At 50.6% G+C, this 15697-nt stretch overlaps 1 protein-coding gene across 2 annotated transcripts in view; it reads left to right on the top strand.

Annotated features, from left to right (window-relative positions):
- Positions 1-15697, top strand: part of akt1 (v-akt murine thymoma viral oncogene homolog 1) — a 38755-nt gene that overhangs the window by 22294 nt on the left and 764 nt on the right. For both annotated transcript variants that reach the window (XM_035432353.1, XM_035432361.1), the window contains 11 exons: positions 3707-3835; positions 5498-5609; positions 6284-6410; positions 6905-7036; positions 7147-7212; positions 7986-8054; positions 8161-8286; positions 9304-9432; positions 13181-13395; positions 13820-13907; positions 14977-15079. In XM_035432353.1, the coding sequence (XP_035288244.1) occupies positions 3707-3835; positions 5498-5609; positions 6284-6410; positions 6905-7036; positions 7147-7212; positions 7986-8054; positions 8161-8286; positions 9304-9432; positions 13181-13395; positions 13820-13907; positions 14977-15079 (1296 nt within the window). The remainder of the gene's footprint in view (positions 1-3706; positions 3836-5497; positions 5610-6283; positions 6411-6904; positions 7037-7146; positions 7213-7985; positions 8055-8160; positions 8287-9303; positions 9433-13180; positions 13396-13819; positions 13908-14976; positions 15080-15697) is intronic.

Here is a 15697-nt window from a genome sequence, read left to right as displayed (position 1 = left end):
CAATCAGGACGTTGTCATTCTGCAGTGCCCCCCCCCCCCCCCCCCCCGCGCGCATTTCGGGACCACCCACGGCCTGGCTCAGACTACACAGCGCTGCAGACTGGTCACATGACCCAGGCTCCGCCTCCAGAGGTGGAAAAGTACAGCTGTGCCCCCTCTGCCCCGGAGCCGCTCGGAAGGGGTGTGTGTGGAAAATAGGCAAACCGGCTCGTCTTGTGCAAAAGGGTCAATGCAAAGAAAGTAGAACCGATGAGAGCTAAAAGGGGAAGGACGTTAGAAAAGGAGAAGGTGAGAGGAACTGAGATGTTGTTTTTACAGAAAGAGCTCAAACGGGGGAGGGAAGAGAGAAAGAGATTAATAGACAGCGGGCGATTCGTTCGTTGCGAGGCTGCGGTACGAGGCAGTGTGTGAAAGTTAAGACGCGCGTGCCAAGGCTTTCTTGTCCGGCGAGCTGGAGGGAGAGCCTCTTATCGCTTTCCAGACGGAGGCCTGGCTCTTTCTCTCCCAGGCCCCCGCTGCTCTGTAGGAGCGGCCTGTTGGACATGGTGCCCAAGTTTGACCCTGTCTCCATTGTCTGGGCGCTGGCTCGGTGTTTGGTCATTCTTCTGGTCCGAGGCCTTTTTTTAGTCCGGTTCACGAATGTTGTTCGGCTGGAAGTCGTTCGCATACGAGCGCGAGTTATGACAAACAGCCCCCTGCGGGCAATTAGATTTCGCTTCCCCAGAAACTCCCCGGTAGCTCGGCTGGGAAATGTCTCGGGTCTGGAGCCGCGGGGCGAGAGAGTGGACCTGCGGTGCCACATTCTTTTGCGGTGAGCGTCCTCGTCGTAGCGCGGCTACGCCATTCCACGCGCTCTCGGTTCGCTCTGTTTACCAGGCCTCTAGCCATTTCCAGCGTGTTCAGAGTTTTAATTCTCATAAAATCAGCTTTAATAAAGTCAAAATAACCACCTTCCAGCATTATTATTTGGTCTCTCAGCAGATGCCTTAATCCTATGTGATTTGCGTACCTCGCTTTTAGTACGTTTGCACAGCTGATATTTACCGAGGCAGTTCTGTTCATTGCCCTACCTGGGAATCAAACCTGCAACCTCTTGACAGCAAACCCAGTTCCGCTCTGCTGACAGCACAAAAGCCAGCCTCACGGTTTCTGTTCGGCTTTCTCTTCTCCCGAGTGTGAGGAGACTAAACACTTTCTAAAAAAAAACATGGCGGGAAATGTATGAAGTAAGGACTGGGAAGCGAGGGCGAGCTGAACATGCTGACGTGCTGGAGGGCGCCTGGAGCCAGCCTGAATGTCAGCCGGTTCCGCAGAGGAGCGGGGCGGGGCCGGCTGTCACCAGGGGCACGCAGCGAGCGGCCAGGGGCGTGCGTCATGGGGGCTGGCAGCCGGTCGCTGGACCCCCCCCCCGCGAGACCCTGAGGAGCCTCTTTGCTGACCGCTGTGCTAACCCCCCCCCCCCTTCACCCACACATCTGTCCCTGCCTGTCACCGCCGCTGTGTCCGTGCCATATCCCGGTCCCCAGACCCCTCCCCGCGTCGCTAACTGCGTCCGCGTGCGTGCGCGCGACTGACACCGCGGCCTCTGGTCTGTGCCTCAGAAGATGAGGCATTTTAATGAACGCGCTGTCAGCCGCGCTGCTGAAATAATGACCTGTTGGTTTTGGGACGGCGTGTGTCGCGCAGCGGAGCTTTGTGTCCCTCCGTGCTCCGAAGCGCAGGCCCTGTTCCGGAAGCGCCGGACCTTTTGTCCTCCCCCCGCATTGCGTACATACTGTCCCCGGCCTACCTTGGCAAGTGGACATGGGGGGGGGGAGGAGGGGGGGTGCAGGGGGGCAGAGGGTCAGCCAAGTCGTTTACCACAGCCGAGTGAGGATCTGGTCGCCACGGGAACGCAGGGCCTCCCCCCCCCCCGCCCCCTCCCCCCCCCACCAGACATCGCCCCCACATGCCAGAACAATTAATTCCGACTAACGATGCGACTCTGCTGCGAGGACCTCACCTCACCGCTGACGTACAGGGAGAGAACTGCGGCTGGCGTGTCGTGGAAGCGGATCACATGACCGCTCAGACGTTCGCGCGACGCGGCAGACGAGAACAAGGGGCTCCCTGGATGGTGGTCGCGTTAATTAGTCGAAGGACACGTTTTTTGAAACGTTTTCGTTCGTCCGGACGGGCGGCCTCTAATTGGCGTTGCACAACGGCGTTGAACAAGCGCGTTATGAAAGTTCACGGCGCATCGCTCGGGCGTCGAGGGAGCGCGTTGCTCAACGAGGAGCGCATGCACCGTTTCGAAACCGAACCGTGGCTGCTGGAAACCGCTCTGAACCTCGCCGCCGAAGTTTTAACTAATTTCTAAATGAACTACGTGTGTTTAAAACACTTACTCTGCACAACAGAGATGAAAAATCTCTCCCCGTGTCATGATGAAAAATGGCAACAGCAGTAATAACATATTGGACATCTGCTCTGAATGGAAATGTAAAGTGTACAGTGCTTTGGGGCAGATGTTTTCTCTCCTGCGCGATTCGCGCTGCCTACTCCGCCAGTTGCAGTAAATCAGGTGTTTACAATTTGCCCGCTTCCCATTTTAATGATTTAATCCCATAATGGTGAGTGACGCAAAGCTCTAAACCCCCCCTCCCCCCCCCAACCCCCCGTCCTCCGGGCTCATCGCTGTTGCTCATACGAACAGCTTTAAACCAGGTAGAGGCTTTATCAGAGCCCCATTAACACCCCTACATTCCATAATATAATACATAATCTACAATAAAAGACCAAGGGCATGAACTGTAATGTCTCCAATGCACAAGGAAACCTGGACATAACCTCTCCCCCAGTATGGTGATTCCTCACTACTGCTCTGAAGGTTGAGAACTGGGCGGTGCAGAGAGAAAAGAACGTGGCTAACTGACTTTGGTCAAAGCCTAAGCCTACGCAGAGGAAACAATACAACACTGACTAGAGCCTAGATTCTGAGCCCTGCGTTCATTTCTGAAGGCTTGTGTAAACTGAGGAGGTGTTGCTCTTTACTGGTTTACTGGTTCAGGTTCAGAAAGCCACCCTCCCAGACTGCTGGCTGTCTCCCTGGTGGGGAAGCAGAAGCCTTGGATTGACTGATGCCGCCTCTCCAGCCTGCTCCATCACAGGAAATGGGGCAATTAAGGACAGCTTGTACAGGCACTGCATGGGGTTAATACCCAGCTCCAGTAATTAAAAATAAATTACACTTTTCTTGTATAAATATTCAGGTCTACTTCGGCACGGGGCCCTTTCTCCTTTATGGGTGCGTAAGCTGTTTCTCGGATTCCGGAACATCTGGCAAAGCGTTTCACGACACGTCCACGGCAGAAATTGAGTTCTGTTGCCTCTCATGAATTCATTGGTGGGTGTCTCCTGACAGAAGGATCGATGCACTCGGATTGTGTCCCTTTTCGGAGCTCAGTGGGGGATGGAGGGAGGGGAGGCAGGCCTGCCTGCTTCGTAACGAACACCCGCGTGCCTCCCCACCATCTTACGCGGAAATGGGGCGCAGAAATCCATAGCTTTAAGTGGGACGGAGACTTTGATCGGGCGAATGAACCAATCTCAGAAACGACCGGAACATTGCTGGAATTAGAAACCAGTAGCAGGAAGGTTTTCCACCGGTTATTTGTTCTTTAGACTTGTACAAATGCGCTGAGCCCTTTCCCATGTTCCTCTGCAGGAGAGTACATCAAGACCTGGAGGCCGAGGTATTTCTTGTTGAAGAGCGACGGAACATTCATCGGGTATAAGGAGCGACCGCAAGATGTCGACCAGCTGGAAACGCCATTAAATAACTTCTCGGTAGCACGTAAGTTTGTTATTACCCACCACCGCTCCTGTTGAAGTCCCGTGACACATGACCTGGAAATTCATTTATTTACTTATGACCCACATTTTAAGAAAAAAAAAATGGATTAAAAAATCTCTGAAAACAGGCCTTGGCAGGTGTACCCAGAGTTCCTACCCCCACAGCGTTAGAGGTGTAGCAGCACCACAGAGTGGCAGTCTTCACACTGAAAGTTGGGTCTTTCTGTGTTCTGCAGATGATTGAACAGAGTAATTAGATAGCATATTGTTCGTTAAACAAAACATTTCCACTTGACACCCTTGAGTTATAGTGGTTATTAACTGCCTGATTTCAATTATTTATCTTGCAGCTCTCTAGCCTGCTCCATCAGCGAGCTTTCTCAGAGCTTTCACCGTAGGGTCTGTGTCCCTTACGCTTGGACCAAGCTTTTGCAGCTGGGACTGTGTTTTACAGGAGTATTAATGAGGGACACTGTAGCACAGTGGTGATACACTTGATACACTCCCACTATTTTCTTTCAGGGCATTCTAATACTTATCTGCACAGTATATTGGTACAAACTGGTGCTTATGTTGAAGCTTATGGCATGTTGGAATATATTATTTCATTTGGAATTGGAAGTGGAAGTTTTTTTAGCACACAATCATTTTTTTCGAACACATCAATATTAATTTTCTTCATTATCGCCTGCTAAGATTTTATTGTATTCTAGGTACATCAGATTTGTAGCTAGAAAAACAAAATCTGTATAATTCTGCCACAATATTGCTGTTACTGATTACTTTGTACTTATCTAATTACCTTATTACTTGGATATTTTGTTCAGTACTCAAGAAAAAGTGAAGAATAGTTTTAAATGCACTACATATGGGAAAAAGAATGACTTCCTGATTGTCAATAAGAGGGAATAAATACAGAACATCTAAATTTTTTTCTCATACATTTTAATTAATCAGAACCTCTTATAGCACATTGAAATGTCTTCACTTTAATTGGTGCATGGTATTAAATATTAATTAACATCTAAATATTACAAAAAAAAACTGTTAAACCTTGTATTAGGCCTGTAATATTAATTGCTTATGCTCTCAAGCACAACTCCCACATCCCACAGTCCCGCAGGCCGTTTCAATTTGCATATGAACAGTAAAATGAAGACTACTTGATTAACAACAGGTGTAACGATTAGCCGTGCGTTGGGATTGTGATGGTTCTGATTTGAGAAATAAGTAGGCTATGGCTTCAATGTCTTTTTTTGTTGTACAGTACGCACTGTTTTTTCTCACATCCAGGCTCGGAGTCGTGAGCTTTTGCTATGGTTCAGATCTATTGAGCGCTTTATTACTTAAACAGAAATAAAACGGTATGAGCGATGTGTGAAATGTAATAACAGGAAAGTGCCTGGTGGAATCCGACAGGGTTCTCCCCCAGAACCCTAAGCTGCCGTATTACGATCCCCTGGTGTCTAATAGAGGAACTGCGCCAGGGCCCCGCCCCATTTCCCCCCGGCTGCCGTTACTCCCGCTGATCCCGCCGCATCCGCGCCGCGCCCCAGAATGGCTGGTGCCGGTCCCCGTAGTGTCACCTGCTCCGGCAATAAAGACAAATGGCTGTAACCGCGGCCCCCCCCTCTGCCCCTCCCCTCTCTCTGGATGTGGTCAGAGTGCCAGCTGATGAAGACAGAGCGGCCCAAGCCCAACACATTCATCATCCGCTGCCTGCAGTGGACCACTGTCATCGAGCGCACCTTCCACGTGGAGACCCCTGAGGAGAGGTGAGCGGGCGCCCGCGGGCGGCGTCTCCGCACGCACGCGTGTGCGCACGCACACACACTCACAAACACACACTCACTCACACACACGCACACACACACACACACACACTCTCACTCACACACACACACACACACATTCACTCACTCACAAACACACACACACACACACTCACAAACACACACACACACACACACACACTCTCATTCACACACACACACACACACACACACACACACACACACACACTCACTCACTCACTCACTCACTCACTCACTCACTCACTCACTCACTCACTCACTCACTCACTCACTCACTCACTCACTCACACACACACACACACACACACACTCTCACTCACACACACACACACTCACTCACTCACTCACTCACTCACACACACACACACGTCCGCGCGAGCTCAGATTCGTACACAAACATGCGGTTTTTAGAAGCACCCAGGGATTCGCGCACAGCCACCGACAGGTACACGGACGTATTCGAGGCCTACAGCGCGCACACGCTCGCCTTTGTACGTCGCTGGCGGACATAAATTTCCAGACCTCTAACGAGCCAACTGTCGCAAAAGAGCTTGGCAGCTGACTGGATGAGGAGCGTGAATGTCAGACTCTGAGGCCTGCTCTCTCCTGCTCTCTCTCTCTCTCCCCGCGGTTAGGGAAGAATGGACGAAAGCCATCCAAACCGTGGCGGACAGCCTCCAGAAGCAGGAGGAGGAGATGATGGACTCCTCGCCCGACCCCATGGACATGGAGGCCTACCTGACCAAACCTCGACTCAAAGTGGTGCGTCCCGCCCCGTCCCGCCCCGCCCCGTCCCACCACGCCTAGTCTCACCTCGCTTTACGGCCGGCGCCGCCGAACTCTGACGCCCCGCCCGCCTCGGCCCCCTTTCAGCTTAACACCAGATTACATTTCCGTTCTGCTTCGACGCCTCACGAAGGGCGTGCGATCGTGTCTCTAATCGTGACACAAAGGTCCCGCGGGTACCCTGCTGGATCTCCTCCTCGCGCACGTTTTCAACATTCTTCTCACCTCCAGGGGTCAGAGGTGAAACGTGGGTCCACCACACATAGCCTAACAGTTATAGAAGTGACAAGTGCAGTGTCCTTCCCTCCCAAGATCTGCCCAAGCACCAGAAATATGTTGGCACAATCACATGACTGAGACTTTTTTCAACTTGCATTCTGTAGCTGGTGAAGTAAGTTTTTGTTGTGCAATAAGAGCATGTGTTTGTAGCAGTTCTAATCTCTCGTAACCTTTTTTTCTTTTTTTTCTAGACTATGCACGACTTTGAATACCTCAAACTCCTTGGGAAAGGCACTTTTGGCAAAGTCATCCTAGTGAAGGAGAAGGCCACAGGTCGATACTATGCCATGAAAATTTTGAAAAAGGAAGTAATCGTAGCGAAAGTGAGTAGCCGGTGGCCTTGCATGCGTGAGTAAAGGAGCTGGGGGGGGGGGGGGGGTTTTAAATGCTGCTCATTGTTGATGTTGTACAAACCTTCTTTGTGATCTTTCAGGATGAAGTAGCGCACACACTCACAGAAAATCGAGTGCTACAGAATTCCAAGCACCCATTCTTGACGGTGAGAGACTCCTCCATACACCTAACCCAAACACTCCACCGCCGCCACAAAGCCACTGAATAGGTGGCCTTCCAAGCTTCCGTGGGCGAGCGCCCTTCAAACGAGGCACCGGGTTCGTATTTGGGGAACTCGAGCGACGCTAAATAACCCAGCTAGAGAAGCCGGCTTCATTGAGAGCTCTGAAAGGCTTCTTGCCATCAGAAAGCCTTTATCAAACCTTGTGAAGGCTCACAAAGCAAACCCCCCCCCCCCCAAAACTGTCTGCCTAAAGTGGCTGGGATAACACATGCTGTCTGCATAGCGGTGAATAAGGTCCTACGGGCCATCAGCTGCCAGACAACAGTTGTGCTGGAAACCAAATTCCCATCAACGAAATATAATATAATGCTTCAGTAAGTTAAATAGGCACTATCTGAGAATATTGTTCACACACTGGTGGGCCTATGTTGCACGCAGTACCTGCTGAAATGAGTTGAGGGAACATATTTCTGTCTTATTAAATTGTCAGTGGAGCACTGAAGCGCTTTTTGATATTTGTTAATGCTGCAATGTGAACTTTGCTGTTTCGCTGCTGTAGCACAACAACAGTATATATTCAGACTAAATATAATCGTAGCGTTGCTTGTATATTGTTTGTCATTTGTAATGAAGCTCATTTGCAGTCAAGATACCGAACAGATGTTGTGGAAATTCAATATAAATTCAGCTGGAATTCCTTTATTTTGTTCCAGTGAGTGTTGCCCTTAAAGTCACAGGTTTTTCCCCCCCTCTAGGGATTGAAATACTCTTTTCAGACTCACGACCGGCTGTGCTTTGTCATGGAGTACGCGAACGGCGGAGAGGTGAGTTTCAAAAACGATGCTTGTAACAGCTGTGTAGCGTGAGCAGGTGAGCCCGAGCGTTGCCCCTCCCCCTTCTCTAACCCCGCCCCTCCCGCCCGCCCCGCAGCTCTTTTTCCACCTGTCGCGAGACCGGGTCTTCTCGGAGGAACGGGCCCGCTTCTACGGGGCGGAGATAGTCTCCGCATTGGACTACCTGCACTCGGAGAGGAACGTGGTCTACAGGGACCTAAAGGTGGGAGCCCGAATGGCCTATATCCTGGATATAAATAGCCAATCAGGGCAAAGCAGGCATTTATTGATTGGTCAGCACCAGATTTTGGTTTCACAGCAAGGCAAAGTTGTGTTAGTAGTTCATTTAGGCTAGTTTGCAAACAAGAGAATTATTTTATTTACTAAATCTGAAATTAGAAGGTTGATATTGGAGCAGTCCTGTATGTATCTCTATGAAGCAGTGTAAATGAATCTGCATGTATAACTATAAATACGGAATGGAGCATGATGAAATAAACACTTAAGTATGATAAACACTTTTAATGCTCGACGGCCCATACTGGAGGCCCGAGGGCTGGTCATATTTTAATTAATGGAGTGTGTTTGATGTTCACCTTGAGCTGGAAAAAAAAAGTGTAGGAAAAAGTCATTTTTGCTGCAACAAATATGCCGCAGGCTCTCCCCGGTGCTGTAACCGCCGTGGCTGACTCTGAAGTTTAGAGTGTATTTCACACAGGACAAAACTCACAGCGTGTGGGGACGATAGGGGTTGAGACGTCACACTGTGAAAAGATGTCCAGGCAGAGAAAATAACAGTGTAAAATCGGGAGCACTGCTGAAATAAACAAGATGAAACTGGGAACAGATATCAGGACACCAGGATCTCTCTGGGTCATTGGAAGTTGGGGTGGGAGGTGGGGGGGTGGAGGGGGTGTAGAGCTGTTGCCCCGTCTCCCCCAGCTGATGAAACTGTACCAGCCAGGTCAGCAGACCCCTCCACCCCTCCTCCTGTGGGTTTACGAGCCGGGCTCCAAGCCTGCTAAGGTTCTTCTGAAAATGCCAGGGTAGCAAGACTAGAGGATGTGCTGACTCAGTCCTGGGGCTGCGGGCCACGTGTGTGAGCTACAGCTGTCAGGTGACTCTTAGCGAGAGGACACTGAAACTAAAGGCCGCTGGCTGCTGGCTCTCTTGCCGCTAGGTAGTGAGCGCCGGCTCCTCCGCTGACGCTGTCGCTGTCGGTGTCTTTGCTGTCCCGCAGCTGGAAAACCTCATGCTGGATAAGGACGGGCACATTAAAATCACGGACTTCGGCCTGTGCAAGGAGGGGATCAAGGACGGGGCCACCATGAAGACCTTCTGCGGAACCCCGGAGTATCTGGCCCCGGAGGTACAGTTCATGAATGTTAATCGCCAGCAAGGCCCCACACGCTGCATTCCTTCCTGCCCCCCCACCACCACCCCCTCCCCTCCCCCGCTGGCACCGCCACCTCGCTAAAGAGTTCCGGGTGCCGCTTAAGAGTTCTGAGGAGGACTGCTCACTTATGAATATTCATAGGCAAGCAGGGCCTGAACATATTTTGTGGCTCTTAGTGATTGGCTGTTACAACAGTTCTGTGCCCATGTCCATAGTGATTAGACTCAGAACAGGACAAGTCGTGGTCTCACTGCCAATTAATATTCATAAGCACCTGCTTCCACTGGAACTCTTTGTTCAGTGCAGAGAACAATCTTTCACTGTAAAGCACACATAGTCACCCATCTCATTTCTGCTGTGGGAAGAAAGTATCACCGCTACGTTGTAGCCGTATCGCTTGAGATGGACAACATGGATGATTGATATAGGGCACTCTATAGAGGTCGTGTGATCTCTGTGGAACAATGTTTAGAGTTCAGCTCTTGACCTACCTCACTGTGCAGTTGGTGGAGGGATGTCAAAAAAGGATTTGCAAAACAGAAGAGAAAATGAAGTCTGTCATGTTTTTTCCCAGGCACCCCACAGCTGGGGAGGGTAGGTAGGTGTGTGCATTCCTGGAAGTTTCGTTTTCAACACGTGGTGTTCACTATTCTTCAGTGAAAATCCCTGACATGATAAATTGATGCTGGACAGCATTGCTCTTACAAAAGGATCAAATGAATAGTTTAGGATTAGGTTATGTCATTATGAACCCGTGTTAGCTGCTAAGGATAACCGGTTGCATTTTAAGAGGATAATAGCCAGTAGCTGCAGAATCAGGTGTGCTTGTGTAGGTTGGCCATGCTTTCATTGGTGGAACTGCGGCGCTCGTTCGGGCGTGGCAGGCCTCTGTCACGTGTGAGCGTGATTTGTAAAATGATATCGCATTGTTTATATGGCAGTTCCCCCTCGCCCACCCCGCCCCCCAAACCCCCCCACCATCTCTCGCCTTAGGAATGTTTCCGGGAGAGGGGTGCCCATGTTGACACAGTTGCCGGCTCGTTGTTTTTAGCCCCTGTCTGGAATTTGTTTGGGGGGTTTTGGCAATGCCTTGGGAAACGTGAGCTTCCGCCCCTGGAGAAAAGGCCACGTTGGCTACAGCTGCTCCCGGCTTCTAAGGGGGCTTCGGCCCACAACTGCCTGGGATTCCTCCACTGACCTGGCCCAAGCGCGGTCCCCCCCGGCCCTTCCCTCTGACTCCCCTCTCTCACCCCTGCTGCGGGGGGCTCCCTCTCTGCCCTCCGTGGCCTCTGGAACACACCCTGAGTGTGTCAATGAGAACAGAGGACCGCGTGTATCCTTACACACACCGATCTCAGCCTAAATATATATTTGCCTATATTTTAACCCTTTTCCTTCTGGGGTGGATCTAAGGCTTTCAGTGCTAGCGCAGAAAACGAGGGAAAACGAGTTAATTTATTATTACAGGTTATTGCTTAATTTTTAAGCATACTTTAGTATTCTTATGTACTTTCATTTTTCACATTGTATTGTGCGCGTATATATTGAATATTGCACAGATTGAAAACAGTTTTTTGGAGGTTTCTGGAACTTTGTGCACCTGGTTGACTTTTTGACCCCTGAGTTTATTCCAGTGAATAGGTGCTGGACAGACCACGCCTGACATATCTGAGTTTAATCCAGAAAATATGTGCTTGAGAGACCTCAGCTGACACATACAGTTTCACCAGTGAGGCAAGCGGGTAATGCCCTTTCAACATTGCTCTCGTGTTCCTTCAACGTTGCGGTGATGTTATAGCCATGCGATAAAATCAGTCTGGCGGTAAAGACGGCGTGGGCCGTTTCCATGGAGACGAAGGTGCAGCCGCGCAGGGGAGAAGGGGCCGGACAGTGTTACAGGTTGTTCCGCGGTAAACAATGACCTTGTTGTGTGTGGAACACAGGAATGCTGCGCTGCCTGGGAATATTCCACTAGCCTGGAGAAACGGTCTTCTCAGGCCCGGCCTGGGCCCGCCTCACTAGAGAACACTCATTATTGGGTCATTTTGTTGGACCCCTCCAAAAAGGCAGACATTGTTGGAACAAATCACACAGAACGCTTATCAGTTACTATGCTGTAATGTCAAGCTTTTTTCTTATTTGTGTACACAGAGATAAATGTCATTACGAGTGGCCATTTTGTCACGGATAGCTGTTTGGATATGTCTGTCGGTGGGTCCATATGAGCGCGTGTCTGTGTGTCTTCCACCGGTCAAGAGAGGAAGAGAAAGCAGGAACAGTAGGCGTCGTGCGTATTTTGCGTGAGGCTGTGAATCACTTCTCTGGAGTCGCCTCCTTTCTCTGGAAGATTAAAAAAGGAAGGAGCGTGCGCTTCAGGGAAGGAGGCGCGCGTTCCCGTCCCCTCCTCTCCCCCGCGGGCCGGCCGGGGCAGCGCCGGGGGGGTGTAACCGCAGCCCCGGTTACGTGTGAGGGATGAGCTTGGCTCCGGCGGTCCTGGCAGCTCCACAGCTGTGCCGCTCCTCTACATATATGGGGCAGCTGCGGGCCCAGCTGTCGCGCGGCGTGAATCACACGACAGCAGCTCTGGAAATAGAGAAGGCCGAGTAATCCTATCGCTGCGCCGGGCTTCACGTTACCGCCGCCCTCCCGCTCCTCCTCCTCCTCCGCCGCCACCGCCGCCGCTCGCACGGAGCCCGCCAGGGGCGCTGTTGTTCCTTTTACGGCGCGGCCCCGGGCGCCTCCGTCGCCCCCTCCGTCCGCGACCCCGCACGTCCGTCTTGAGCTCCGTTTGTCTCGCGTCTGCCAAGCCAACCTGACCCTTGCAGTTCAGGGAAATCGATAATTTTGTTTTCTAGCTGGTGCTGGTTTCATCGCCACGGTCTCTGAGCAGGCCCGGGAGCTGTTCTGCGCAAAGCCCAGCGGAGGTCGTCTCCTGATGTGGAACTTTCGCTTTCCCCCCGAAATGAACTTTCGCGTTTGGCTGAAATGGGCTTTCGCAGCTGCTCGATACGACCGCGCTGGTCTGAGGACGCTGCAGCGCTGCAACGCTGATTCCGGCTGATCCAGGATCAGTGGAACAGCGGCAGGGCCCCTCCCCCTGCCCCCAGCGGCGCCTCGTTGGTCCGGTGCCCCCGGCCCCTCTGGCCGTCCTGCGCACTTAGATTCCCGGTGATTAAATGTGTGGAGCACCAGTGGAAACTCTATCCGCGCTCCTAATGCGAGATGTGAGCTGGGCTGGGAATGCCCTGGGATCTGAAGCCTGGCTGTGGAATGAGGGCTCCTCACGCAGACCTGGAAAACACAGCACTGTCCTCACCACTGCTGCCCTCCCTGAATGTGCCCGCTCTTACGCATCAAGCCTATTTTTACTTCAACTCTGATTTGAATTGGACCAATACTAGCTGTAGTACTATTCACATTTTCGGTATGTATCAGACACTCTTAGCCCTAGCAATTGACACAGCTTATGTTCTTTTTACATATAATCCATTAGTAGAGCTGTACATTTACTCTGTCAGGACATTTAAGGTGAAGTGCTTTTCTCTAGGGTACAACTACCTGGGAATCAATCCTACAACCTTGGCCCTTTATGCTACACTGGCCCCCAGGTCTTAGCATGTCCTAGCACATTTTAGCTTCCAGTCAGTACTTGACACGTCCACCTCAGTGACCTGCGCAGCTGTCATTCGGCCCTGACTGCGGCTCCCTGCCGTCCCACCAGGTGCTGGAGGACAACGACTACGGGCAGGCTGTGGACTGGTGGGGCCTGGGCGTGGTCATGTACGAGATGATGTGTGGCCGCCTGCCCTTCTACAACCAGGACCATGAGAAGCTGTTCGAGCTCATCCTCATGGAGGACATCCGCTTCCCTCGCACGCTGGCTCCCGAGGGAAAGTCCTTGCTCTCCGGTCTGCTCAAGAAGGACCCCCGACAGCGGTGCGTGTCCCCCACTGACCCCGCCCCCCCCCAGCCCTCAGTTCATGTTTGCACAAAACAAAGGGAGCGGTTACTTATGTCACAAACTAGCAAATTATGAGCTGGTACATTTTCTGTAGTGTATCTACTGTAGGTTGAGATAGTATTACAGTAGCACTGACAAGATATGGACGCACCAGGAATGAAGATTGTTCTGAACTCCTTTTGGTATCCTTTTGGCTGAGCGTTCAGTCCATAACACAGTCCATAACAAGGTTTATATCTCTGTTGTAAAAAAAGATTGATGCAATGTCCTTCTCAGCTCTCAAGATTGATAAACTGTACATGAAACATATCTTAGATAATATATTTGACCTGCTGACAGTCCGGTTTGAGGTGTTTGACCTGCAGTGACTGTTATTTTGTGGTTCTTTCTGTGCTCTAGGTTAGGAGGCGGGCCGGATGATGCCAAGGAGATCATGCAGCACAAGTTCTTTGCTGGGATCGTGTGGCAGGATGTTTACGAGAAGAAGGTAAAGAGAAATAGCGCACCTGAGCTCTGTCGTGTCTGTGCTTCTTCACCCAAACGCACATGGCAGAAAAACAAGGACACCACACATGCGTGCGTTCTTTATCCTTGGGCCAGCGTTGGGAAATTTTTCACTTTCACTTTCACAGGCCAACGGAAACTGCAGTTTGCCCTAGAAAAGATAACACCCTGTGTTAATTAGCTAATTACCTCGTAATTCCCCATTCATGCAGTATGCTTTCCAGAGAACTCTGAAACTTGCCTTGATGACGCAGGAATATAGCTGAAGTTGTAGTAGCTCTTCATAACAGGGGGGGGGGGGGGGGGGGGGGGGGCGGTGGCTTCATTCAAGTCGTGGGAGTCTCCAAATACCGGAGAGTCATATCTGCTCTGCCTGTTGCGCTGGGCCAGAGACGCACTCCACAGCATCTGCTTTGATTAGGCACTAATCAGGGGAGTGAATGCCTGCAAACAAAGCTCGAGTGTTGGGTAATAGATTGGCACGGCCACTCAGAAACCCACGACAAACACAGCCACAGTCACATCGGTCCGGCTGTGTCGGTACTCCAATAAGCACTTGCGCAATACGTAAAATAACGAGACGGCGCTCGGTGGTCAGACGGCGCTGATTGTTTTCTCCGAATTTCGAATGCCCAGTTGTGTTCACAGGCCTGTCTCATCGTTTGCAATATCCTTCATCAATTCTGGACTGGATGGAATTCGGTCTCTAGTTCTCCAGCTGAGCTGCACAGTTGCTGTGAGCACAGATGCATACAGACTGCAGGTGCTAGGCTAGTTTAGTAGTTGCTGTTTTTGGATGAAACAGTTCACAGTTCAGCTGACTGAAACTCTCTCTCTAGTATTTGGTCACAATTTGGCAAATACTGTATGTGTAAAGTATGCTATATTTTCCAAATGTGGAAGACTGGGGAACACCAGTGTTATCTCCAGTATTAAAATATCCAAGGTTCTTATGTTTACTGTAGACTCATTGCACCCCTAAATTCTGTGAATCTTTTGACTGACAGGACAGTAAACCAATCATCAATGTGAATTCCTCCCTCTCCCCTCAGCTGGTCCCACCCTTCAAGCCTCAAGTCACCTCGGAGACGGACACGCGGTATTTCGATGAAGAGTTCACAGGCCAGACCATCACCATCACGCCACCGGGACAAGGTACCCTGTTCTGCTCCCTGCTCCCCTCTCCCTTCCACATGGAGAATGCATGTCTGTGGCACCACAGCTCTCCCTCTGTTTGAGATGGGTGTGTGAGAACTGTGGGGTTGCTTGTGCATGATTACCCTTCAGCGGCTTATTGAAGAGAGGACGGCACATTTTAAGGTCACGTTGCACCTCTCAGTAAATCAACATTTGGTATATTAAACTTTTCCTCCTTCAGACCGAGCTATTTATCACTCTACAGCTCAGTCAAGACTTATTTTTGCAGCCTTGACTTCCAACTTTGGCTTCCTCATCTAGTTAGATCGTTGTGTGAGACCAATTACTTTCATTTTCTGTTTTAAGTAGAAAGTATTAACTTCCAACGGCTACAGTTTTAGAGTTCTCAGAATTTACTTGAAAGGAACCCCCTTGGCATTTGAATTTGCTACCTGGAAGATGGTCATATTAAAGGGGGATATTCATGACAAAATTTCTTTTTCTTTTATATGTCTTTGGTTATATCCCAGTTGTGCTCTTCCTTCTTCAGCCTTAATACCACAGACTTAAGTGCTGGGATGATTTTTTTATTTTAATTTGAAAAAGGACAGATTTTAGTACAATGTCTAATCTGAG

Source organism: Anguilla anguilla, chromosome 1, assembly GCF_013347855.1.
Source record: "Anguilla anguilla isolate fAngAng1 chromosome 1, fAngAng1.pri, whole genome shotgun sequence".
Classification (NCBI taxonomy): Eukaryota; Metazoa; Chordata; class Actinopteri; order Anguilliformes; family Anguillidae; genus Anguilla; species Anguilla anguilla.
Note: the sequence above shows the minus strand (reverse complement) of the source record. Positions and strands in the feature narration are given on the sequence as shown.